The sequence below is a fragment of the Neolamprologus brichardi genome, chromosome 3 (assembly GCF_056152115.1).
Source record: "Neolamprologus brichardi isolate AB-2024 chromosome 3, ASM5615211v1, whole genome shotgun sequence".
Lineage (NCBI taxonomy): Eukaryota > Metazoa > Chordata > Actinopteri > Cichliformes > Cichlidae > Neolamprologus > Neolamprologus brichardi.
Window position 1 is genome coordinate 1932992 of NC_142106.1, and position 27076 is coordinate 1960067.

The window sequence follows — 27076 nt, forward strand, 5'->3', positions numbered from 1 at the left end:
GATCGATCTGTCTCTATGCAGCCATCTGTGCTTTGGCTGCAGATTCTGATGCATCACTGATCTGCTGTATTACACAGAACTTCCTGCAACGACTCAGATATGCCTTGATCTGACACACCCGCTTCAAAGCAAACTTCTGCGCTTCAGAGTTTTAAACTGAATTCATTATCAAGATTCAAGATTCAAGGTCTTTATCATCAACACAGCATACAGCAGATTCAAATGCTGCCTCCAGTTTGTAGTGGGTTTATGGGAGCTTTTGTTGTTGTTGAGTCTTTTGGTGAGTATTGTGAGGTGTTTGTAAAAGTGTTTGTGTTTGTCTAACATGGTGTTTTTCTCCAGGACAGGCCTCGGTGTGAAAGTCTTCCTGCACTGAGGGCAGCTGTGGATTCCCTTCCTGTCCTCTTCATCAAAGTGCGTTTTAATACAGTTCATGCAGTAGCTGTGTCCACAGGGAATAGCCACCGGATCCTTCAGTAGATCAGCAGGAAGAAAAGGGAGGGTTATCAGGCTGTGCTTCACTCCAGGAAGAGGAGCGGTTTGAGAGCGATACTGTGTGTTTAACCCTTTTATTTACCACTCACCTCAACCTTTAAGCTTGTTAACCCTTTCTTTTATATAAATAAATTTCACTTTAGAAACATCAGAGTTCTCACTGAAGTTAGCAAACAGTCCTCAGTTTTACTGAATGCAGGAGGATAATGATCCTAAACATTCAGTCTGGAAAATAACCTGACTCTCAAAATCAGCAAAACTAGAGAAATGACACTGGACTACCGGAAACGACCAGTCAGGGAACACCAGCCCATCCACATAAAGAGTGTCAAGGTCGAAAGGGTCAACAGCTACAAATTCCTTGGAGTCAACATCACCGAGGATCTCTCCTCAACAGAAAAACACAAAAACATCTTCATCAGCTAATTTGTCTCATTCTTCAAAATGTCACATTTAACCTCCTAGGACCTGCGTCCACATATGTGGACATCACATTTTTGGTTATTTAGACCAGAATACTCAATTTTGCTCTACAAGGGCCTGATATCCACTTACGAGGACATTATACTGCTACTGTTCTATCACAATTTTAAACGAATATCCTCATATGTGGCTCTTATTTTTCTTAAAAACAAAACTAACGTAAAAAAAAATAAATCTGATAATTCTTTGTTTTTACATTCATTGGGCCCCAATATGCCCGTATATCAGAGAGAAATTAAAAATGCTGCTGTGGAAGAGTTCAGGTCTTAGGAGGTTAAAAGTATATGATATAACACAGATTATTAATTAGATTATAAAATTATTAAATATTGTATTATTACATTACTACATTATTCTCACCGTTTTAGCAGATGAACTGAAATGTGTGAGTACATGGGTACATGTACTCACACAGTACATCTGTTTTGAAATTTACATCTGGTTCTTCTCTGGTGTTCATGCAGACAGCTCTGCAGTAAATAATCATCTGTACTAACACACTCTGTCTGTTGTAGAGCTCAGGCCTCGTCTCCTTGTTTGTGCCAGATAATCAGCTGCAGTACCTAAAACAGTTCAGTCACAACCGTCTGCCCACTCTCACCCACCGACTTTCTCCTGCATGGTCATAGATTCAGAGCGCATCCTCCGACACTTGTCTGTGTTTGACTTTGTTGTGGAAAAATTAATGGAGCACTGAAACTAAAGTGGTTTGTTTGTGTGGAGACGATCTTTGTTCATCTGTCAGGAGGTTAGCTCCACAACTCCCATAACTACAAACCTTACTGAACCTTTAAGTCCACCAGCCTGGCTGTTTAAACACATCTGTGTTCCTCGTGGGTGAGTCAGACTTCCACTCTGCACTCACTGGTTGGACAAGGGAGACTTGCTCTGCATCAGAAAATCCACAAGGACAATGTCTGACCATCAGGTCTGAAGGTCAAAGCACTCAGAAAGCAGGAAACACAGCAGCAAGTCCACCTCTGAATGGCTCAGAAACACCAGTGGCCAAGTCAAAGTGTGGAATTTAAGGCTGAGAAGCTTCATCCTTCTTTAAACCGTCGTTCCTGCTAGGAAACCTCCAATGTGTCCCATTCAAACCATACTTCAAAGAAGAGAGGACCAAAAGACATGCCTAGTTGCAAGGTACAGACCTTTGCACACAGGTAGGTTTGGATAACATTTTCCCTTAATAGAATAACCATCTTTTAAAAACAGAATTTTTATTACTCATTTTTCACGAGGTGGTAGCAAATACCTTTTAACAGCACTGCATGCTGTGTCACTTATAGACTCACAATTACCTTTGCTCCTCAGTAACACCACCTGCATCCATAAATGACACTTCTGCTGCTCTGCAAAGGAGCTGATATCACTTAATTCAGTGATGCTCACATTCCCAATAAAAACATTCAATCACAAATATTATTTTCACAAAATGCAAACCCATTTTCTTCACACAGGGATCATTTGAATAGGAAACATTTAAGTCTTTTGAGCCATCAATTTTCAGCGTCCTGTGAAACAGTGAGGCAGACAAACGTATTACGAACTGATTATTAATAACTGTGATCATCACGTGTTATTGAGAAATCCTCACAAATACAAGGAAATAAAAATATGAGATTGCCACAGACAGAAATCTCTGTGTCAAACACAGAGAGGAAAGACTGCTGTGTTTACTGTGATGACCAATCGTAACAGTCCATTTCACCCGCATCTTTAGCCCTCTACAGCATAGCGTTGCCCTGAGGCAACAAACCACATTTTCATGCCTTACACTGGCCCTTCAAAAAAAACACTTTTTTTTCAGATAATGCTACCAGACACATCTCTTTCCAATAAAATGATGAGTTGAAGGTGGTGTGACTTTCATTTTGGGGGGGAGGACCCCTTTCTGCAAGCTGCACTACATGGGGGACATCTCCATTAGGAGGCAAGATAAAGATCACTATTTTACATGTTTATAGTGAAATAAATGTATATTAAAAAATACTTGTATGTGCATGAATATGTTAAGAAGCATATTTGATTGTTTGTTCTACTTTTTAAATTTATTTATACAGTAAAACTGTTCATTTTCATTCATTGCCTCAAGGCAACACTGCGCAGTTAGCCCAATTTTTTTCAGGCATTATAATGCATTTGCATATGTGTGTAGAGATGTGTTTGTGTGCATTTATATGATCATAGTCAATGTTTTTTACTTTACAATCTACTCATAATTACAGGACATGGATGTAAACACCTTTTATGGAAGGAAACCAAGGGAATGTGCACTGTCTGTCCTCAGAAAGTGAGGACAGTGAGCTTTCAGGGAGTGACATTGAAGTAGAGGAGTGGATCCCTGAATGAGGTTTGCGGGACACTTAGGAGCTCAGGGGTCAGTTGATAAAGTAACCGTGTCTTTGTGCGTGTTAGTGCCCACATAGCAAGCAGGTCTGGCCAGGATCAAGTCGGCACTGCTGGCTGACCAGGGCTGGACCAGGCCTGGCATCGATGGCACTGTCTATGTGATGGCATGCCATATCTGGCTTGATTGTGGCTTGGTTTATGTGGCCCAGGCCTACAGAAAACAGGTCTGGCCCAGACCTGGAATAAAAGCTTCAGTTTCGTATGCAGACTGTGGAATGGGGAACAGCTTCGTGTGAGCCCTGGCCTGGTCGACAGTTGATCAGAGGGGCTGCTGAAACTGGCAGCATGAACAGGGTGATGCCAACAACCTTCACAGCGTCCTTGTCTTTTGTCTGGTCACTTCTGCGTCAAAATACTGAAGACTGAAGTCGTTTGAAATCCCAAAGGTATCATTCACAAAACTTTGCAGCTCCTCTACTGTTGGTGGGATCCCTGATGGAATTTCTTGATTTGGTAATCAGTGATTACCAAAGCTTTTTATTTTAGCTTTATCTTGTTCAGCCTAGAATAAAATGTAAATGGGCAGAGTTAAGATTAAGTGGGGTCAACTTGGTCATTTTCTGCTGCTTCAATTTCAAAACTAGTAGTTTAATTTAATACAATCATCCATCACAACCTATTCAAAATGCATAGTCTACATACTGATCAGCTGAATTTAAGTTGAGGGATCTTCCAACAACTGAAAAGAACACAACATTAATAACAATCACACTCCCCGAAGTAAATATTTTACACACACAAATTGTTAAAGACAAATTTGAATTAATACTAAATTTTTTAAAGGTGAGGTTCACATATAAAACAATGAAACTCTTTATTAGATTAAAAAGGGGATAGACTCTATTTTCTGTACCGATCTGGTGACAGATCATGACATGAAATAACACTATTTGTGTATTTATATACTGTATATATCTTCCCATATTTGAAAAGATGTCCTTTTAATCTACACAAGGTCATCTCTGTATCCAAACACCATCGGGTGTTAAACATAGAAATAGACTTATGTCAGATTAAACACGTATTACTATATTACTTCCTGAGTGTACCTTTGTCTTGAAGATCGTTCTACACAAACATAAACATCGTGACTGAGCGTGGGTCTCACTGATACACGACCAAGTTTAACTGGAACCTCCATCATCCCTCTATGTGAGCTGTGCCTGCACTAAATTCACGGGGCTCCGACAGCATGAAAATGAAAACCAGTTATGTTGCTGGACTGAGCCACTTTAGCTTCATTACCACAACTGAAAAACTGTGTGGAGACAAAAGCTTTGAAAAACTGTGACTGACAAAATCCTGCACAAATGATTTTAACTACATCACTGAGTGCAAAACTTTTTCATAAAATGTTAAAAGTAAATGAGGGAGGCTACAGCCCATCGAAATACATCATTGATATATTTTTTTAATATGGTAAAACGTGTGGTTAAGCTCTGAAGTAACACAGCCTTGGAAAGTGACCTTATGCTAGCAGTCCACTTCATGCCATTTTGCGTAAAAATATGATACTGTCGTTACAGTGGTCATTATTAATCAAATTTTGACGTATCATACTGTTTAGATCTTTTACTCAAAACTGCTACACGTTATTGTTTAAAACATGTCGTATATTCGTACAACATAAGATAATCTTATGTGCCACAAACAGGACTTTAATATCACCAACCATTCCCATGTTGTTACGGTGTATCCATATAAATGGACCACCCAGGTCAAAAGGTCATCAATCAAGCTTGCATTCTTGAGTGACACAAGCCGTATACATATGTTTTTTAGCGTGGCACTTGTGGTCCTCCATACTTTTATAGTTTGAAGTATCAGAGACGTGCTGTGATCAGTTTGTTCACTCTGAGCCAGTCTGAGCAGTCAGACAACATATTTGTAAATCAGCACATGGCGGTGTTGCCCTCTCACACTCTTCAGGTGGAGTCCCGCCTCCTTCCAGGAAGCACTTCACCTGTGTGTCCGTGTTTAGTGTCCAGGTGTGAAGTGGAGCTTGTTGGTGGTGTGTGTGTGAAGAAACTGTAAGTTTGCTTTTTGCCTCCTTTAACAGTTTGACTCTTTCTTTCTGCGACGTTTCAGGATCAACTTTGATCACTGTTGTGTTTGAAGACAAATCCACATGATTCTAAATTATTGATTGGCTTGAAACAAACAGTTTTATAAACAGTTCATGTTTGATTGATTACTTCATAAACAACCTGTGCCTTTTTTTTTTGGAACGAAAACATTGTCTCACCATTAAATCACATACATCAGTGTCCAACTGTTTCCTGTCTGTCCTTTAAAATTAAAATGACATTAATGTTAGTTGTAATGTGTTTGATTGCAGTCGGGTTGTAAACTTCATATTTCCTTGATTGATCATAGAATCCATTTGTGTTCCTGTTTAATTCGCATCAAAGAATCAGACAACAAACCTCAGTAACAGCCTCTGAAAATCTGAAAACTAAAACAGTTGCTCCACTCTGATAGGCCCAGATGAGGCACAGGCTCATTTTTCAGGTGTGAGTCAGACAATCAGACAGTTAAAAATGTGTCGAAAAAACTCAACTCTTATCATGTTCCTGAACCTCCTAAGCTGGACTCCTTCCTGCTATTTGGAGGCTAAGCTCAGAGCTCTCTGAGAGGATTCTCAGGCTTTTTGAGAATACCAACACGGAGCAGAAAAATCCTCATCACCCACTGGGAAATAGTCTGACTTTTTGCCAGCAATGCGGCAAAAAGGCAACAAAACACATGACCTCATGGTTGGTGAAACTGACATGCACCCAATTATCCTTGAGAGAATAAAGAGCTGGTCCAGTGACTGGGACAAAAACTCAGTCTTTCCTCCTGTATCCACAGTTAACTGATACTCTCTTGTTCTTTCAGATGAAAATTCCCTCTCGTATTTTACAGATCAATGATGGCGAAGTCTGTTCCATTGCAACTCCTGGAAATGCTGGATCATCTGGGAGAGGAACAGCTGAAACGTTTCCACTTTTACCTGCAGAATGAACCTGTAGGTGATTTCCAGACTATCCAAAAGAGTCGTCTGGAGAATGCAGACAGGCTGAAAACAGTAGATGTGATGATACAGAGCTATTCTGATCATGCAATGGAGGTGGCAACGTTGATTATTATGATGATGAATAATGGTAAGTGAAAAAAAGACATGAAAACAACAAAAATAAATACAAAGGTTTATTTTATTAAGCATGTTGAGAGTCAAGTTGTGTCAGTTTATGTTTTTAAATTTCTCACGTTTCTCCTCAAATTACTTAGAGGAAATATCCTAAAGGTATTTTTTTGTTTGTTTTTTGTTTAAGCCATTCAAGTTATTTATAATTTATTTATTTATTTTTCTCCCCAGTTACTCCCTTAATAAATAGCATGCCATTAATTTGTTAATTGTCCAGCCAAACTTTTAATACATTAAATAATAACATTTCTAAAAAGATTATCCTGTTATGCCTGTTTTACCTTTACCTCTCCAAAAATTGCATGGAAACATGAACACTTTTGATTTATTGATATTTAAGCAATGCATCTTGCTGTCATCTTTTAATTTCATTTTCATAAACTGACTTTCATAGAAAACACGCTACACCCAATGTTATGTTTTTACTTTGTCTACTTTTATTATTGAGCTTAAATAAAGTTATAAAACAGTTAGTTACTACTGCAGTTCTCTGTGCTGTATATAGATAGCAATTGAAGTACATTTTGTAGTTGTTGCCCACTGACTCAATGTTTTCCTTTCTATTTTCTTTTTAAATTTAAAAATTAAGAAAGAGTGCTGAATAGTGGTCTCGCTCAGAGCAGTGAAGTAACCCAGAAACTGTAAGTAAAGTTCAAAAATCCATTTTCTCTGTCACTCAATAAACCTTTCAGATACAGACATTGACAACATTGTTGGTACCCTTCAGTCAATGAAAGAAAAACTCACAATGGTCACAGAAATAACTTTAATCTGACAAAAGTAATAATAAATAAAAATTATATGAATGTTAGCCAGTGAAAGTCAGACATTGCTTTTCAACCATGCTTCAACTGAATTATTTAAAAAAGATAAATGCATGAAACAGACCTGGCCAAAAATGATGGTACCTATAACTTAATATTTTGTTATACAACCTTTTGAGGCAATCACTGCATTCAAACGATTCATGTAACTGTCAATGAGACTTCTGCACCTCTCAGGAGGTATTTTGGCCACTCCTCATGAGCAAACTTATCCGGTTGTTTCCGGTTAAAAGGATGCCTTTTCCAGACTGCATGTTTCAGCTCTTTCCAAAGATGCTCAATAGGATTGAGGTCAGGGCTCATAGAAGGCCACTTTAAAATAGTCCAATGTTTTCCTCTTAGCCATTTTTGAGTGTTTTAGCTGTGTTTTGGGTAATTGTCCTGTTGTAAGACCCATGACCTGCGACTGAGACCAAGCTTTCTAACACTGGCCAGCACATTTCTCTCTAGAATCCCTTGATAATCTTGAGATTTCTTTGTACCCCGCACAGATTCAAGCCAACCCGTACCAGATGAGGGAAAGCAGCCCCAGAACATAACCAAGCCTCCCCCATGTTTCACAGTTGGGACAGCGTCCTATCTTGATATGCTTCATTTTTCTGTCTGTGAACATAGAGCTGATGTACCTTGACAAAAAGTTCAATTTTTGTCTCATCTGTCCACAGGACATTCTCCCAGAAGCTTTGCGGCTTGTCAACATGTAGTTTGGCATATTCCAGTCTGGCTTTGTATGATTTGTTTTCAACAATGGTGTCCTCCTTGGTCATCTCCCATGTAGCCCACTTTAGCTCAAACTACGACGGATGGTGTGATCTGACACTGGTGTTCCTTGAGCATGAAGTTCAGCTTGGATCTCTTTAGAAGTGTTTCTGGGCTCTTTTGTTACCATTTGGATTATCCGTCTCGTTGATCTGTCATCAATTTTCCTCCTGCGGCCACGTCCAGGGACGTTGGCTACAGTCCCATGGATCTTAAATTTCTGAATGACATGTGCAGCTGTAGTCACAGGAACATCTAGGTGCTTGGAGATGGTCTTATAGCCTTTACCTTTAACATGCTTGTCTATGATTTTCTTTCTCATCTCCTGAGAGAACTCTTTCCTTTGCTTTCTCTGGTCCATGTTGAGTGTGGTACACACTATGTCGCCAAACAGCACAGTGACTACCTGGAGTCATATATATTGGCCCATATGTTGGCCCACTGACTGATTACAAGAGTGTAGACACCTGTGATGCTGATTGGTGGACACACCTTGGATTAACATCATCCTTTTGTCACATTATTTGTATTCTTTTCTAGAGGTACCATCATTTTTGTCCAGGCCTGTTTCATGCATTTATTTTTTTAAAATTCAGTTGAAGTAGAGTTGGGATGCCCTGGAAACCTAATCCAGGAGGCGCCCAGGACGCATCGTTGTCAGATGCACGAACTACCTCAACTGGCTCCTTTCGATGTGGAGGAGCAGAGGCTCTACTAAGAGCCCCTCTCAAATGGCCAAACTTCTCACCCTATCTCTAAGGAAGAGGCCAGCCACCCTTTGGAGGAAGCCCATTTCCGCCGCTTGTATCCGCGATCTTGTTCTTTTGGTCACTACCCACAGCTCGTGACCAAAGGTGAGGGTAGGGGCGTAGATCGGCTGGTAAATTGAGAGCTTCGCTTTTACATTCACCTCTCTCTTCACCACAACAGAGCAGTACAGCGTCCGCATCACTGCAGCTGCTGCACCAATCCGTCTGTGGATGTCCCGCTCCCTACTCCCATCACTTATGAACAAGACCCCGAAATACTTAAACTCCTCTACCTGAGGTGGCATAGGCATAGGTGCTGTTGTTGCATCACTAAAGTGTGAACACCATGTACCCCTAAGGCTGCCTCTTTTGCAGTCTTACAGTGGCTTGCAAAAGTATTTGCCCCCCTTTAACTTTCCAACATTTTGTCACATTATTCCAAACATTGATTCCAAACATTTTTTACAAATAAATAACTGCAAAGTGGGGTGTGCGTAATTATTATTAGCCCCCTGTGTCAATACATTGTAGAACCACCTTTTGCTGCAATTACAGCTGTCAGTCTTTTAGGGTATGTTTTAGGGGAGACAGTTCAGGCTAGGTGGCTGGCCGGTCAGCCGAACGAGCAGTGACCCAGAACCAAACAATGGAAAAAGGCACAACATCAGGAAGGAAAAGGAGATATCCCCAAGATGGCATCAATCTTGAAGAAGCTAAGCAGGGAAGATAAGATAAGGGAAGGGGAGAGGAGAAAAGTGCGACCGCCTTCGCCAAGAGCCAAAGAAGAAGCTCTCTCAATGAAAGAACAGTACATACATATACAAGTGTATCGTACCACAGTGTGTTCCAGAACAGCTTTTATACTGATAGGGTTGTAAGTAATCTAGAAAACCTGGAACACCTGTAGGAATTAGTATTACCAGCTTTCCAGGCATGATCAGCCTCTATTCCATTTTTAGGTATTAAAGAGCAGAAATTATTTAATTTCATTCAGACGCCTAAAAATGCTTCTTTCTGAATATTTCTGAAGAATTAACCATATATTCACAGGCTACTGGCCCTTTCTGCCCAGCACATGTAGTACGCATGAGGTTAAATGGCGTCTGGCCCTTAAAACTTTTCAGCTCTTTCAGTGAATTATTGTCTGAGCATGATGAGTATTTGGAATCTGTGTTAGCTCTGAAGGCTAGCTAGCAATTCTTTAGCTGGTTACATGATAATTTCTGGTTCAGTTGTTTGTTTAGTGGACTTTTACATAACTGCTCATTTAATCATCACTTGTTTTCGTTGTTTCTGTGGATACCACACATGTTTGGACTTATACTTCTAAACCCGTGTTATGATGGATTAAATGCGATCTCCTCCCTTTTTCCGTAATTTTTTTGGGGTGTGGGTGCTTAACAGGACTTAAACTGCAATAAATATGTATTAAAAGGTGTTCTACAATTTTTGAGTTTATGTTTTGAGTTTATAGTGTATGTTAGAAAGTATGAAAAACATTTCAGATCTCTGGATGCTACAGGAAACTATGAAAAGTCATTAATAAGAGCAAAGGCAGGGAGGTGTCCTTTCCAGCAAAACAGAAGAGTAATATAAAAATAATGAAGGTCACAGTTTGAATCAGTTATATTTCATTCAATACAGTGGTGTACTGAGTCCAGATCATTAGCAGTTTGAGTCACATATGGATTGAAGTGTATTTGTGAAAATGTTGGACTGTTCCTTTATCAGGGACTAACAGTATGTGTATGAGAGCCATGTAATGTCCATGTGTGCATGCTGAAAGAGACTGTGCTTGTCTGACCCCCCTCCTACTTTCAGGGTGGAGCCTGCTGGAGTCCTATCGCTCAGACAAGTTCTAAGGAAGTGTAAGTGTGTTTTTAATGTGATTCATGAAAACAAAGCAGCACACATTCAAGTGTCAATCAATGAACAGATGATGGATCAATAACTGCAGCTGGATTGTGTTTGTTCTCTCCATCAGATTCCTGTCCACTCACAATCGACACAAACACAGCACAAAAATACCTCAAACTGTCTGACAACAACAGAAGGGTGACATGTACATTTGATGAGGTTCAGTCATATCCTGATCATCCAGACAGATTTGATGGTGATCCTCAACTGCTGTGTAGAAATGGTCTGACTGGTCGCTGTTACTGGGAGGTTGAATGGAAAGGAGAGGTGCATGTATCAGTTAGTTATGGAAGAATCAAAAGGAAAGGAATTAGTAAGGACTCTACGTTTGGAGGGAATGATCTTTCCTGGTGTCTGATCTGCTCTAATGATGACACTCAAGGTGTAGTTTACAATAACAGATTAACCTCTGTTTCCTCCTCCTCTTCCTCTTCCTCTTTCTCTAACAGAGTAGCAGTGTATGTGGACTGTCCTGCTGGCACTCTGTCCTTCTACAGAGTCTTCTCTGACACTCTGATCCATGTGTACACCTTCAACACCACATTCACTGAAACTCTTTATCCTGGGTTTGCAGTTGAATATGGTTCATCATTGCTTCTGTTGAGTTGAGTGTAAAGAGTGTCTCCTGTTAGAGAAACACTAACAGTTGTTGAACAGATAGTTCAGTCTGTAAATGTCTGTCTCTTTCACTCAGAAACACGTTTTCAGACTCATGGGTTCAATCAGTTGATGTTTTAAACTATTCTAAATGATTCCTTGTAAACTTCTTCCTCTTCAGTCTTTTAAAGATGCAATAATGATAATAATAATGGATTGGATTTATACAGCGCTTTTCAAGGCACCCAAAGCGCTTTACAATACCACTATTCATTCACTCTCACATTCTCACACTGGTGGAGGCAGCTACGGTTGTAGCCACAGCTGCCCTGGGGAAGACTGACAGAAGCGAGGCTGCCATATCACGCCATCGGCCCCTCTGGCCAACACCAGTAGGCGGTAGGTGAAGTGTCTTGCCCAAGGACACAACGACCAGGACAGAGACCCCGGGGATCGAACCGGCGACCTTCTGGTTACAGATGCGCTTCCCAACCTCCTGAGCCACGGTCGCCCTTGCAAGCTACTATTGTTCCAGGTCCACATGTTGTTTTTCTGTATTTTGCACTCAAAGCTTCACAGTGAATATCAGTATGTTGTGTTTCTCTGAAGCTCAGTTCACACAGTTCTAGCTCCTCTGCATTTTCAACAAGTCTGGGCTATATAAAATGAATCAAAATGGTTGATTTCTCTTTCTTAATGGGATTTTTCCAAACTCCCCATGCGATCTCACTGTTTAACTCATTGTTGGAAGCTCATCATTTATAAACACTTTTGCCATAGAAGCTGCAAATATTGTCTCAATTGATGTTAATGCAGTTATAACGATAAAATGATTTTCTGGGAGTATCATCATCATCTAATAAATAAGAAAGACTGAATTTACCAATTGAAATTAGCCTTGTCTTCTTTGTCAATGTCTTTTGACAAAAAAACCAGCGGGGCTTGTGGAAACACAGACCTAACAACGTACTATGGAGTTTTTACGTGTTTTGGAGTTTGTACGTGTTTTGTCTGTAGGGGCCACCATAAATATACTTTCATTTATTCACTCCACATAAAATGTAATAAATAAATCATATGATACAAAAACCAACTAGTCACAGTTCAACTTTTAACTATTTAAATTTTCAGCTTTTTCATTTTAAACAAATTTAAAATGAAACAACACAAAACACTGCAAACCACAACACAATTAAATATAAATTAAAATATTAAAACAAAAAGAAGATGCACATTCTCTGTCATATGGACCTGCATGAATAAACTTTCTGAATCCTTTATCATCTGCAACTGAAAATAGTGGATGATTACTATACCTTTCTAATGTGACGTTGTTGTCCCTCGCTCTCTTTCTCTCTGGCTCTGTTCCTGTGCTACTGCGAGTGTAACTTAACGCCCCTCCCCCCTCTGCTCAGCGAAAAGCACAAGGCTCGCATGCGGAGTGAAGCGGAAAAAACATGCGAGAGAGAGGGTGAGAGAAAGAAAAAAAACCCACGGCTCGCGATAAAGGAGCCGGCTCGCGTCGTTCACGTCAAAGACCCGGCTCTAAGAGCCATTTTGTTCGAGACCAACACATCACTAGTACAGATGTTCCAGCTGTATCTGTATGGATCTGTGTGTTGGTGGAGGTTTGTCTCTGTTTCACTCCGTTTGTGTCTCTGTTGTTCAGCTGGTTCTCAGGTAACTCTTATTTCTATAAAGATGATAATAAAATTGGATCTGATTCCGAAGGAAGTGATCTTTTTTCTTATTCAACCTCTTTTCCTTGAGTATAATAGAAATGTCATAGAGATCAATGAAAGGTTGTAGTTTATATCTTACTTTAACGATACATATTCTTCCCCTGTTAATGTATTCAAGTCACATAAACTAGAAGAGCCAGTGAAATCTATCCCATTGTTACAAATGTTGGAATATTAAAGAAGGAACAAAGAGGTCCATATTCACCGTAGTGGCACAAAACCTCTATTTGACATTTAACAATTGATTTACTGGATTGGATAGCTGGATTTACTAAAGAGACTCAGTGTCCAAAACTAAATAGATTTTGAAATATTTCAAACTCAACCACTCTGTGTTCCTCCGCCACTGCCTTGTTTGAGATTTGGACAAAATGGATTCTGGAATATTGAATTTTGTCATTTTGAGCTGATTGGAGACCAAAATAGCCAATCAGATTTTTTTGCATCCAAGTCTCTGATTGGCTGGTATTTTTAGCACAAATACAACAGTGTACAGAAAGAGTTGAGCAAGCACGGGCAGAAATGTTGAGAGCGCGAGCAACACAATGTGAGCAAGAGCAAATGCAAAAACTGAGTGAGAGGGGCTGCTATTGTGTGTGCTGTGTGTGGATAACAGCAAACACTGAAATACAGTTTTTGCACACAACAATTAATTTTGTTCACTCAAATTTAGCTTTTCTTCGCTCAAAATACATTTCTCCTCAAAATGCAACATTTGCACCTGCAATTTTTTTATATGCGCTCAGAATTGTGGCACAAAAATAACGCCATACCAAAATGGCTGTACTGTCTGACTAACCCCAAATTCACAGGTGACTCATGACCCCTGCTTAAGCGTTAGCTTCTGACTGCTCTGTTGGTGTAAATCTGTCTCTCTTTATGAATCGTTTTGTCTCTTATACAGAAAAAGGAGTGATCTTGGAGACCCCTGCACTTCCTGTGATAACAGGAAGTGATGTCACACTGCGTTGCAGACATAGCAATGGTGACACGGTGGCAGCTTACTTCTTCTTCAGTGGACGTCTTCTTGGATCTGGATATAAAGAGCACACCATCTCTAATGTGCAGCAGTCTAATGAGCGTCTGTACTGGTTTACTGGTTTAGGTTTTATCCGATACCAGTACCAAACCGGTACTTTTGAAACGGTGCCGGTGCTCCAACCGGTGCTCCAACCGGTGCTTATAGAATGGAGAACACACAATTTGCCCAAAAAACTCTCATGTTCAGCTGTTTTTTGTAAAAAGATAACAATGTTAGCCTTTTCTGCAGCTATGGGGCATATATGGTATCACTCTTGGCTGGAAGCAGCTTAAACAATGGAAAAAACACAAACTTTGTCCAAAAACCTCTCATGTTCAGCTGTTTTTTTGTAAAAAGATAACAATGTTAGCCTTTTCTGCAGCTATGGGGCATATATGGTATCACTCTTGGCTGGAAGCAGCTTAAACAATGGAAAAAACACAAACTTTGTCCAAAAACCTCTCATGTTCAGCTGTTTTTTTGTAAAAAGATAACAATGTTAGCCTTTTCTGCAGCTATAGGGCATATATGGTATCACTCTCGACTGGAAGCAGTGCTTAAACAATGGAAAAAACACAAACTTTGTCCAAAAACCTCTCATGTTTAACTGTTTTCCACTTTTTCTTTGGTCATTTTAGCCTTTTAGGCCAGGGTGAAGGGAGTATCTGCCATCAAACAAGAAGACAGACGCATGTAGCTATGATGGTGTTTGCTAGTTCACCTTACATGCATTAATGTAATAACGTGGTTAGCCTACTCAACGTAAATTACACATGAACAACATTAAGCTACTCACGCAGAGAAGAACGGCTGCTGCTGCATCATCATCCTCATCATTTCTGCTACACTGGCAGGGCTAGGGGCCAGGACTCTCCTCTTCGGGTTTTTGGGGGATGTTGCTAACTCCGGGTCCGATAACAGGCACCACACCCGCAGTAGATGTGCTCGGTGTGAGGTCTCGCAGCAAGCTATCAAATACAGCGCATTTCTTGACTTTAAAAAAAAAAAGAAGCTATGCGTCACCAGGTGTTTCATCGGATTTGAGGTGTAACCTCCTTTGCACAGTATCACCTTAAAGCACTTGTTGCAGCTGCTGATTTTACATCTTTTGCTGTGAAGTACAGCCAGACTTTTGACCGCTTCGCCTTGGGCATTTTTAATCTGTAGCTCTGCTCTAAAAGATCGTACGTACCTGGACCCGCCTACTATCCTCGGAAACGTAAAATGATCGGCTAGAATCTAAAGTGTATCACAGCTCAGGAAAAAAAGCACTGAAATAAAGCACCGAAATGTGCGCTGGTTTTCGGTCTGGTTACTACCGTTTATGTCAGAACTGGTGCCATCATGGCACCGGATACCAGTACCCATCCCTACTGACAGAGCTCCTCTGATATATACAACAAAGTCAAGCTTACACAGCTTTACTCTAAAGTGCTTCACAAACCGGTTTGTATGATTACAATCACACACAGTACCACATATATAACAATGTAAAAATATGGCTCTTTCATGTCATAGTGTAAAGAAACAGGAGACACCTTTCCTCCAGGTGTAGACTTCATAAATGAACTCCCCTTACACTGGAACATGTTGCAGTCTGTGAGCAACACACTGACAGTCGACACATGTTCATTTGTTTTTACATGCTGGAAAACTAGCCTTACCTCTATTTAGCTCCAAAGGGACATGAAGGGTACCTCAAGTGGTCCCAAGTGGGTCATTGGAACCGCTTGAGACAATAACAATATCCATGATGTCGCAGGAGGAAATTATGTTTTCTAAAAGTGGAACCAAAGAAGTATATTCAGGGAAAACTATGTTGCTCTAATGTAGATCTTGTGGTACTCCGGAAGACAGAAGATGAACAGATGAGATGATCAGATGAGGATCACCTTGTTCCAAATGTGAGAGAGAACAGTCAGTCTGACATACACAACAAACCAAACCCAGATCTGCATGAAATTTGAATCAAACATTTCTCAGGGGAACGGCTGTGTACGATGACGTACCTGCCAGCTCTCCTGAATTGATTGTGGCAGGTTGAATGTTATTCCTCGGTTCCACCCACTTTCAGCCTTGAGCGTTAGGGGGCGCTAGTATAAATAGTGGCCATTTGAGCATTCCTGGATCGCTTACCTGTGATCTCCTTTTTGGTCACCTGACTTCCCTTTGGTGTTGCAGAGATCATTTGCGGGTTACCCTTCTGAAGCCTCCATCGCGGCTGGTGTTTTCTCATTGTAGTGTGTACATTGCCTTACTTGGTGGTAAACAGATATTGTTTTTAGGTCATAGCTGTAGAAGCCTCCTATGAGCCCCTGCTCATGTTTCATGACGCGGTTTACTCGGTACGTAATTCAATTTTGTTACGATCTCTGCCTTTTATTGTTCTTTTATAGTAATTACTTATTATGCTTTGCAGGAAGTGTGGGCCTTAGTTTTACGCAACGCTACGCTAACTGAAGTGCTGCTGCTTTGCTTTGCTTTTACCGTCTGTTCCCGTTGCGAGGTTTCTTTTCCTGCTGCTGCCAGCTTTTTAAAGTGGACGTCTGTGTGGACAGTGGCCATATGCACGCCGGTTATGGGAGTCAGCTGGCGTACATATTGATTGACTGGATGATTAACTTATAGTCGGGCAGATGGCAAGTTGGAGCAATACGGCGATTCCGTTTGCTCCAGATTTTAAAGTTTTATCCAGATTGTATGTTGTTTTTCTGTTGTTTTGATTTGTATTTTGGATTTTTGTTATGCCACTGGTGGGAGGCCCTTTTTCTAGCTGCAGATCACCGGTGTGGTCCTGCAGTTGTGTTATCCCCCAGCGCTACATATTAGTTTTGTTGTAATATATTAAAATTTTCTTTGTTTCTTTTATTCAGATGCGGAGTGCCGACGTGGAGGAGACTAGGGTGCCTTGGTGGTAGGATCCTTTGAGTGTACACACCTGCCTTGTTTTGCTTATTAGTGTGAGTGTGTGATTTTGTGTTACACTTGTGTCTTGGTGTGTTTTCTTTTTTTTGAGTTTGTGCGTGGCATCCCTGCCCCTCCACTGGTAAGCCTCAGCTCTGAATACCTTTTTAAGCATATGTGTACATGGATATTTATGATTGTGCTTTTATACGGTGTTTTAAATAATTATTAATAAATTGTCAACTTGTTTTAACATTGAACCTCGTCTCTGTACCGAGTATAACAAACCTTACTGCCTTCTTGGTGATTAGTGTTACTTCCAGTATTCTCTGGGTGAAATTCCCAGTGTGGCGCTGTCTTTCAAACTGTGAAGAGTATTTACTTTATTCTCACCTCGTGCTGCCACATTAACATCAAGTTGTTTCATTAGCCGTGAGAGGAATAGATTCATAAATCCTGGTCCAGGGAAGACAATACAGATAGTCAGGGCAACCAAATGATCGACATCTGTAACATTGCTGTTATTCCAGTTTAACATGACAATCAAATAATGGTTCTCTTGATTCACTTTTGATATATAATAGAAATAAGACAAACTTGATCAATAAAAGGGGATTGAAAGATAGATGAGCAATGCTTTCAGTGTTGAGGTTCTGATGTAAGTCGAGGCTTTACCAAATATTGGATTTAAACCTGCAGGATGTGCGCTGATGCGTTAAGAATTCATTTTAAATGATCCAGCTCTAGTCTTTACATTTCACGCCAACTTTGCAACACATGACAAAGAGAAAGAGGGAGGAAGATAATTTTACACAGAGGAAGAAGGTCCATCAATTATGGATTTTCTCTTCTTTCGGAAACCTTGAAACAGCTCTGTAAAGCTTGCACCATGTTTTCCTGCAGAGGAAAGAGACAACTATGATTCAAAGTCCCCACATTTAAAGTCACTGAAATCATTGTTTTTTCTCCATTATGTTGGTTAATCTGTACTTCTGCAGGTTGTTTTAAGTGCAGAAAGTTGGTGTCATGTGATTGGCTGATTAGATATTTAGATCAATGAGCAGCTTACAGGTTTTCCTAATGAAGTGTCCCCTGAGTGTACTTAATGGCCATGGAACCTGTATAATTCCACAAACCTTTACTCAGTGTGTTGGAATGTGTGTTATTAGCAGTGTAGGGACTAACGCATTATTAACCCTTTAAGACCTACCATAGAACCAAGTCCGCCAGAGCTTATATTATATTTTTACATGCTGTGGAGCCATTTTTGGGAGCATTTCAAGTTGCTATACATCATTACAAACAATATAGCCCAAATTTTAATAATGTGTATGCATTACCTGCATAGTAATTACATAAATTGCAAAGAAGTGCAATAAACTACAAAAATATTGAACGTTTTTGCAAAGCTATATGTGGAAGGAAATCGTGACCTAGGGAGCGCTGATGGCATAAGATGTAAGTACAACTCCTCCGGTTTCATATGCAAAAAAAAAATATTGTGCTACCTTACGCGATTTAAAAATAGTTACTCAAAACGGAGCGTGCCCGCTCCGACCGGCTTTAAAGGGTTAAGTAACGCGTTACAATAACTACGTTATTGTTGTGGTAACACGCACGGTAATGCGTTATTATGCCAAAATCAGGAATGCGTTAATCGTTACTGGGATTAAGATAGGGTCGTTATTAGTTACTTTGTGTGTTGCATCCGACTTACCTTGGAAATAGGAAGGCGGACCTGGGAATAATGTCACACTCGAGTAAACGGCATTCTGGTTAGCCTCATCAGAGAAGTCGGGACTCCAATATGGCAATGCTCTCTAAAACAGTTGTTTTGCTAGAGCTGAACTTCTGGTAAGAAGTTATGACCTGCAGTCTATCTGGGTCAGATATAAACCAAGTTTAGATGTAGTTTATTTTCCTTATACTGAATTTTTACAGTCAGTTACAATAACTCGTACCACGTACTAGCTAGCGTGACAGAGTTTCTATACAGCTAGGTCGGTGCTATTATTATTATTAGGTCGATGTTACTGATGTTGAATCGTCTCGTATTCAGAGAAAATATTGCGCATTTTGTATTGACGTGAAAAGAAACAACCTGCGTGAGTGTTGCTGGATCCATCACTACAAAGAACACGCCAGACAGGTCAGGGATAAAGTTATTGATTAATTTAAAGCAGTCTTAGGCTACAAAAAGATTTCCCAAGCCTTGAACATCCCACGGAGCACTGTTCAAGCATTCATTCAGAAATGGAAGGAATATCCCAGATAGCAAGGAAACATTGAAACAACGTTGAGTCAATATCAGGCAACGTCATTGAATCAACGTTGAAGTGTGACGTTGACCTAACGTCACTCTTGCACCCTTTTTTAATGTTGAAACAACGTCAGGTTTTGATGTTGAATCAATGTTGAAACCTGACATTGAATCTGACATTGAAACAATGTCATATTCTGATATTGAAACACTGTTGAGCTATGGTGTTGATTTTCCTCCTCTTTCGCACAGTTGCTTTTTATTAAAAAAACAGTTAAATCATGATTGGAAATCTACCTTTCTTTATAGGTATTTTAACCAATACTAAACTACTGCATGTTTCCATCAATACTTAAACCACCTAAACACATAATTGTACTTATTCCTCAAATTGGACACCCTTTATAAAAAAAAACAACAACAAATGTCTCACAATGTATCATGTCAATATTAATATCCTAAAATAAGAAAGCATTGCATGTGATGTAACAGAGAAAAAAAATAAACAAAAAAAGGTCAATAGGCATGTTTCGTTTGCTAAATACTTTATTAAAAGACAGTTTCCTATTTACATTTATATGTTTCACAGAAGTTTGTAATTTTTTACTCTGGGATGGGGATGCATGATGTGCGTCCTGCACCACCCAAACGATCTGGGGCGTATCTGAGCCATTTCTGCACTGCTTGTGCAAAGACAAACTTGGACATAGAGTTTGCCCCTAACTGCTGCGTCAGGCCATCTAGGAAAAAAATACACACACACAAACAAAAAAAGTGAATTAGAGCACATGACTAAGCTCTTGTTAACTGTCTTCAGCGGGGAGAAAGTATGTAAACTCCTAGGCTGATAAACATGAAAGTCACCAGGCGTAAATCTGCAAACTGCCGCATTTGATTCCCAAAGAGCTATGAGCAGAAAAAGTGATAAGTCTTAGCATGGTGTGCCGTGTATCCTTTAAAACGAAATAAACATGGGGTCCTCGGGCTGTACAACTACAACCCGAGGACTAAACAAGCCAAAGACCAAAGACTCCATCTCCAGATTAACTGGACATGAAAGTCTTGTTATTAAGAAAGACAAAGTAATATAGCAAAAAAACTGTAAAACTTACCACCATATATGCATTTGCAGAGCGCTGTATCTTTAAATGCCATTTTTTGCTTCGTCTGGTCCTTGGTTTTTTTCCCTGCCCAGTTGAGTACCGAGGCCAGCTCGTTTGTAATGGCATAAGCCATTACACGGCGGACTCGCACCTCCAGTGTGGTCCCTCCAATCAAGGCAAAGCGTCTCACCTATAGACACATTTTAAGAGATGGAATTAGCGTGTCTCATGTCTTAAATGTGTATGCAAGTGCTTGTGTGTTTAATCAACAGGCCGTTGTTATGTATTTAAATCACATCTGACAGCTATTACACTTTATAGTTACAAAGTGTACATAACCTTTATATACTTACCATTGCCTTATTTGCCTCTTATGATTGAAGAGCTGCCTCTGCATTGTTTAGCTCCTCAATGTTGTGCAAGGGCAAATCCAGAGGCAGTACCCCAGCATCTACCGATTCATTGCAGCAGGGATGGCGGATGGCTCTGACCTCCTCACAGAGTTCGTTAACAGCTGTCGTCAGGTCTGACAGCATAGCTAATATCTTTTGTGAGGTCGCATCTGTTTAAAAAAACAATTCCAGAAAGATTAATGGCTTAAGCAGTGAGAGGCGAAAAACTAATAAATAAATAATAAAACGCAGTTTACGTGTGGACAAAAGGTGCAAACGCAAGGTAGGTGAGCGTGCAACGTAAAGTTAGGTGAGCGTGCATCGTAAAGTTAGGTGAGCGTGCAACGTAAAGTTTGAATTGAGTGCGAATCGAAGCGGGTGCTCTCCAATCAGTAAAAGTAACAAAGTCATTGAACACATTTATACAGTTACCTTTACGTTTATCAATCATATATCACAGATTTACAATTTTTTGTAGTACTATGCTAAAAAGCAACTACAGAGCGAAAATCTGGGTCAAGTGCCGAGGCGACGGCAAGAACAAAGGAACCCTCGAAGCGTTAAAGCTAGCTAGCTAGCTTTGTAAGGGAATATAACGGAAAAGTATGAAACAAAAATGTTTTCTTTGTTGACTTTGTTCGCAGTGCAATTTATTTGTTGCCGGATTGTAAGATGAAAGTAGACACAATTTCAGGCTCCCACATTTTGTCTGAAACTTTACATTAACAAGTTTGTTTGTTTTTTACTGCTATTCAAATGCAACCGTGGAAATAACGAATAGAACAAAAGTCATTCATTCTTACCTTATATTAATCGTGGTGCAGGCCAGTGCAGTGCATGAACTGATGCCTTCTCCGGTCAATTCCGCTGAGAGTAAATCTAATGTCCCGCTCTACTGTACAAGACAATGGTTACCTGAAGGGATGTACCACTGTGAGAGGGGGGGCTATGGAATAGTCCAAGTGGTAGCAGCTTTAATTTCCCGCTCAACCATAAATCAATGGTTTTTCAACGTGATTGTTGTCACCTTGTCAACTATAAATAGATCAACAATCAACGATGACAGAACAACAGTGAATCAATGTTATTTCAATGTCAGTGTCAGGTTTCATCAGTATTTCAATGTTGTTTCAACATTGGTTTTGTGTTGACATTTCAAGCCTGGCGATTCTGATGGTTCAGATGGAAAATCAACATCTGTTCATTGTCTCCTTGCTATCTGGGATGGCACAACTGTAAACCTACCAAGACAAGGCCGTCCAACTAAGCTCACAGGCCGAACAAGGAGAGCGCTGATCAGAAATGCAGCCAAGAGGCCCATGGTGACTCTGGACGAGCTGCAGAGATCTACAGCTCAGGTGGGGGAATCTGTCCATAGGACAACTATTAGTGGTGCACTGCACAAAGTTGGCCTTTATGGAAGAGTGGCAAGAAGAAAGCCATTGTTAACAGAAAACCATAAGAAGTCCCTTTGCAGTTTGACACAAGCCATGTGGGGGACACAGCAAACATGTGGAAGAAGCTGCTCTGGTCAGACGAGACCAAAATGGAACTTTTTGGCTAAAATGCAAAACGCTATGTGTGGCGGAAAACTAACACTGCACATCACTCTGAACACACCATCCCCACTGTCAAATATGGTGGTGGCAGCATCATGCTCTGGGGGGCTTCTCTTCAGCAGGGACAGGGAAGTTGATGGGAAGATGGATGGAGCCAAATACAGGGCAATCTTGGAAGAAAACCTCTTGGAGTCTGCAAAAGACGTGAGACTGGGGCGGAGGTTCACCTTCCAGCAGGACAACGACCCTAAACATAAAGCCAGGGCAACAATGGAATGGTGTAAAACAAAACATATCCATGTGTTAGAATGGCCCAGTCAAAGTCCAGATCTAAATCCAATCGAGAAACTGTGGCAACATCTGAAAACTGCTGTTCGGAAACGCTGTCCATCTAATCTGACTGAGCTGGAGCTGTTTTGCAAAGAAGAATGGGCAAAGATTTCAGTCAGAGACAGACCCTAAAAGACTGGCAGCTGGAATTGCAGCAAAAGGTGGTTCTACAAAGTATTGACTCAGGGGGCTGAATAATCACGCACACCCCACTTTGCAGTTATTTATTTATTTGTAAAAAATGTTTGGAATCATGTATGATTTTCGTTCCCCTTCTCACGTGTGCACCACTTTGTGTTGGTCTTTCATGTGGACTTCCAATAAAATTGATTCATGTTTGTGGCTGTAATGTGACAAAATGTGGAAAGGTTCAAGGGGGCCGAATACTTTTGCAAGCAATTGTATCAGGTTATTCTTAGTACTGTGTACTTATAATGAATATCTTGCCCAAACTTAGTTATCTTAAGTCAGCTTTAGTCAATGTTTTTGAGACAAAAACTTTACATAATTTATTTAAGTTCTGGGAATGAATTAGATTTTACAAGTTAAAGCTGCTGTTAAAACAAAAATATTTTCTATTGAAATACACTTTAAAGAGGAATTGTTTTGGGTGTTAATTGCAATTTGAAACATGCTCAGCAATAATGCTCTAGACACAGGGAGTGTATACATGACACCTTTTTATTGATAAACATAACAAAGTCTGGGGAATATATGGACAAACATGCTTTTATTTTCTTCTTTCAAATTCTCATAAACACAAATGTAAAGCTTTCTACTTTTTCCTTCTCATATCACAAGAATAGGTATTTCAAAATAATCCTTGTTTACATTATTAAGAAAACCAAGTCAAGATAATTTCTTGTGTATTATTTTATTATTTCTACTGGATAATAATTAGTAAACCTATAGTAATTGTGATGTCCAAAGTCAACAGAAAACAATTTACTGACATTAAGATACAAATTGCACTCTGTTCCTGTGTTTATTGTCCTTTATCTCCATATTGATGTACAGTTAATTACATGAAGATGAATTCAATTCACACCAATCCTCATTGTGTTTTGCAGGCCCCCATCTTCACTACCACAGCTACACTTCCCACTAAAGCCCCAACTGCTGCCCCCACTGCGGTACCCACTGGTCCCACCGCAGTTCCAATAGCTGCTCCTGTAACTGCTGCTACACCCACTCCACTAATGGACATACTAGTTCTTAAAAAACGCTGAACGAAGCGACTGTCTTCTTCTGCCACTTTTCTTGCCTCTGCAAGAGTTATAGATACATTTTCTCTCATAATTTGTTTTATCTCATCTGCAATAGCTTGATAAGCATCTTTGAATATTTCATTGGTATAGTAGTTTCCTTTGTTGTGCTTAACCATCACATTGATCTTTTCCAGCAGCTCTCTGACCTGAGTGGGTTCCTTGTTTCTGTTGTTAAAAACGTGATATCCTCCACGACACTGACGGATGAAGTCAGAGAGAGCTTTACTTTCTTTAATGAAGTCCTCTATGTTGACTTCATCTTCCTCCAGATTGTCTCCATAAGTGAACAACACCATAGTGTAAAGGTGTGCTTCCTTGCCAAATATCTTCTGAATCATTTTCACTGTGTTTTGTTCTTCCTCTGTAAATCGGAATGGCTGCAGCACAACCAGGAACGCATGAGGACCAGGAGCAGCAAATAAGATGCACCTAGCAATCTCTGTCACCACCTCATTGTTACTTTTTTCGGTGTCAAACAGACCTGGAGTATCGACTACAGCCAGTTCTTGACCTTCAAACTGACAGGTTTCCTTCTGACACCCTGTTGTTAATGAGGAAGGAGATGATTTAGATTTGAAAGCTTTTGTTCCTAAGATGGTGTTTCCTGCTGAACTTTTCCCAACTCCAGTTTTCCCAACTAGCACAATCCTAAAACCTTCCTCCACTGGTTCCTCTTCTTCCTCCACTCCTCGTTCACCTGTGTGGAAATTTCATTGAAATATAAAGGTCTTAGTGACTTTTTAAATGTACCTCTGCTTATCATCAATTTGTTTCTTCCACACTTCTGAAGAATTGTCAGTGTAATCAGAAAAATCTTGACCTCATTCTGTGTAGCTATTAAAACTGCGAACATGAAATGTGTTCAGTTTCATGCATCCAACCTGCTGTAAGCTGCTCCACCCAAATCATAAACTGTGTCACTGGATGTAAACAAGTCTGAGCAAGCCTGGTAACAAATGCTTTACATACCATCTCCAAGAAAGCATAAAATCTTTGGTTTGTTTTATTTCTTTTCGTTTGAGTTATGTCGCTTCATCCCATACACAAAGTAAAACCCCAGTAAAACTATGAAATCATAACAACACCTTGTCCCTGAAAGTGCTCAATCCCTCCTTGGCTTTTTTTTTTTTTCATCTAAAATGTTAATTTCCACGGAGAAGCTGGAGAACAACAGGAGAATTTCTGTGAACTAGCAACTCACGGTTTACATTGTACTTTTGATCAGACAAAATCATCTGAAAACACAAACATGCATTTTTTTATATCTCTGTCGACAGAGCACAAATTTACTCATAAGAAAGCAGACTTTATGAGGTTGTCTTTGTTTGCATACTCTACTGAGCAATTCAGACAGTTATTGTACACATGTACAAGTTTAACCCAATACATGTCTGCCAAGCTGCGTTGCTCTTTATCTAAAGTGTAAAGTACACCTGAAAAAGAGTGTGATATATAGAGAGGCACTTACCAATCTGGACAACCTGTCTGTCCTTGTCGTCTTCCATAGTTTTGTTTCAGGCCGTCGTCGTGTGAAGTGTGACCTGCTGAATAGTTTCGTTTTCTTCTTAGCTTTCTTATATTCTGCTTCTAGTCCCCTCCCCTTAAACATGCCATTCAGACACACTTATGAAGCTGCCTCATGCCTGTGCCGAAGACATCTCATCCCAAAGATTATAATGACTACAGAGCCATGCACTGATATTGCACATCCCGAAGACCCATCCTGGACCAGCTCCTCTAAGGATATTATAAGAATTGTGTTTTTTGACTTCTGCAGTGTCTCGAGCACCAAATGGCCAGCATGGGGTGGGGGGGGTCTAATGCAGTTAGACCCCCCCCCCCCCCCCCCCCCCCGAGTGGCCTGGATAGTTGACTACCTGAAATGCAGATCACAGTGTCAGTGAGGTTTTGGTCGTAACTTTGATGAGTTGCTGAAACTACATGTTTATAGTGCAGCTATGGTTTTTCTTGCTAATAAAGTGTCATATAATCTGCTTATCTTGTGCTATGAGCACAGTTTATATAGGAAATGTGCACTTTAAACTTTTAATTGCATGATTCTTTTACTTTACACATTATTAAAATAATGGGCAAACAGTACTTGTCTTGATGGAAGAAAGCAATTGATTCTTGCTGCCTGCTGATTCCTCTTTTGAACAGTGCAAGGAGTGAAAGGCAGTGCAAAGCGACGGAAAAATCATACTGTCTAGCTAAATACCATGAGTAAACAGACCAAGAGAACTAATGTGAGTCATTAAGCCAGGTTGCGTGTCAAGAGGAGCAGGCAGAGAAAAAGAGGAACATGTCTAGACATGTCACTAGGGATCTGAAAGAATGCTCGGAAGAAAAGACATTACTTCTCCTTGTCCCTTGCTGAGCGGATGGCTGGAAACTAACCGAGCCATCTGCTCTACAACTTCCCAGTAAGGCCAAACAGATTGTCAACCGTCCTTCTCAATAGATCACTCACTCTCAAGTAAGAGGCAGAGGCAGCAATTCTTAGACTAAAGTGTACATTTGAGTTGACCAATGGTCATGTTATGCCTGTGGTTCCTATGCACAATGGACTAAGTACTGAAAATGCTGCCCATGAACTCTCTTTGGGGACTAAAGATGAAGATATGAAATTGGCTCATGGTAAGTTGAACTTAGAATTAGACTGAATTCTGTACATCTGTGAATAATAAGTTCATGATTTTGAACTGTCTAGCTCCTCTAACCCGTCCCGGTTAGTACAAGATAAGCTTTTGATTGGGCGTAATGATGTGTCAGCTACCTCACAGTCTAAAGAGCCACCTATATGTGCTAATTGTTCTAACAGGAAGGGGGTCTCTGTTAAAGTGAATTGTTAAATGTTGTCATTTTACATTTTACAGCAGCTTTCTGACCTGAGTGGGTTCCTTGTTTCTGTTGTTAAAAACGTGATATCCTCCACGACACTGATGGATGAAGTCAGAGAGAGCTTTACTTTCTTTAATGAAGTCCTCTATGTTGACTTCATCTTCCTCCAGATTGTCTCCATAAGTGAACAACACCATAGTGTAATGGTGTGCTTCCTTGCCAAATATCTT

At 40.1% G+C, this 27076-nt stretch overlaps 2 protein-coding genes and 1 long non-coding RNA gene across 4 annotated transcripts in view; 1 reads left to right on the forward strand and 2 right to left on the reverse strand.

The window, feature by feature from the left end:
- The first annotated feature begins 5385 nt into the window (after positions 1-5385).
- Positions 5386-11438, forward strand: LOC148103119 (stonustoxin subunit beta-like). Of its 2 annotated transcripts, XM_087838629.1 has the most exons (5): positions 5386-5420; positions 6271-6536; positions 7170-7221; positions 10734-10780; positions 10897-11438. In XM_087838629.1, exons 2-5 carry the CDS (start codon positions 6302-6304, stop codon positions 11436-11438), a joined length of 876 nt encoding a protein of 291 aa, XP_087694755.1. In that variant the 5' UTR covers positions 5386-5420; positions 6271-6301. The 2 variants fall into 2 exon arrangements, 1 of the variants encoding a protein (XP_087694755.1); XR_015718545.1 differs by lacking the exons at positions 5386-5420; positions 10897-11438 and having other exon boundaries at positions 6511-6536; positions 7174-7221; positions 10734-10760.
- Positions 11439-20526: 9088 nt separating this feature from the next.
- On the reverse strand, positions 20527-21744 carry LOC148103120 (uncharacterized). The gene is made up of 3 exons (XR_015718570.1): positions 21652-21744; positions 20810-21018; positions 20527-20646 (listed from the first exon to the last, which is right to left on the reverse strand). It is a non-coding gene; the product is annotated as an uncharacterized LOC148103120 (long non-coding RNA).
- Positions 21745-23675: 1931 nt separating this feature from the next.
- Positions 23676-27076, reverse strand: part of LOC102782036 (GTPase IMAP family member 9-like) — a 61466-nt gene continuing 58065 nt past the window's right edge. Inside the window, exons 1-2 of the mRNA XM_087838536.1 lie at positions 25474-25542; positions 23676-24702 (exon numbers count right to left, since the gene is read on the reverse strand). Coding sequence (XP_087694662.1) covers positions 23792-24702; positions 25474-25510 — 948 coding nt within the window. The 5' untranslated portion in view covers positions 25511-25542 and the 3' untranslated portion in view covers positions 23676-23791. Of the gene's footprint in view, positions 24703-25473 lie in introns of the transcript that reaches the window.

Coding starts and splice junctions, on each gene's coding strand:
- LOC148103119 (XM_087838629.1), top strand. CDS start 6,302: ATGATGGCGAAGTCTGTTCCATTGCAACTCCTGGAAATGCTGGATCAT. Junction 7,222..10,733: donor AGTGAAGTAACCCAGAAACT/GTAAGTAAAGTT, acceptor TCCTACTTTCAG/GGTGGAGCCTGCTGGAGTCC. Junction 10,781..10,896: donor CAGACAAGTTCTAAGGAAGT/GTAAGTGTGTTT, acceptor TCTCTCCATCAG/ATTCCTGTCCACTCACAATC.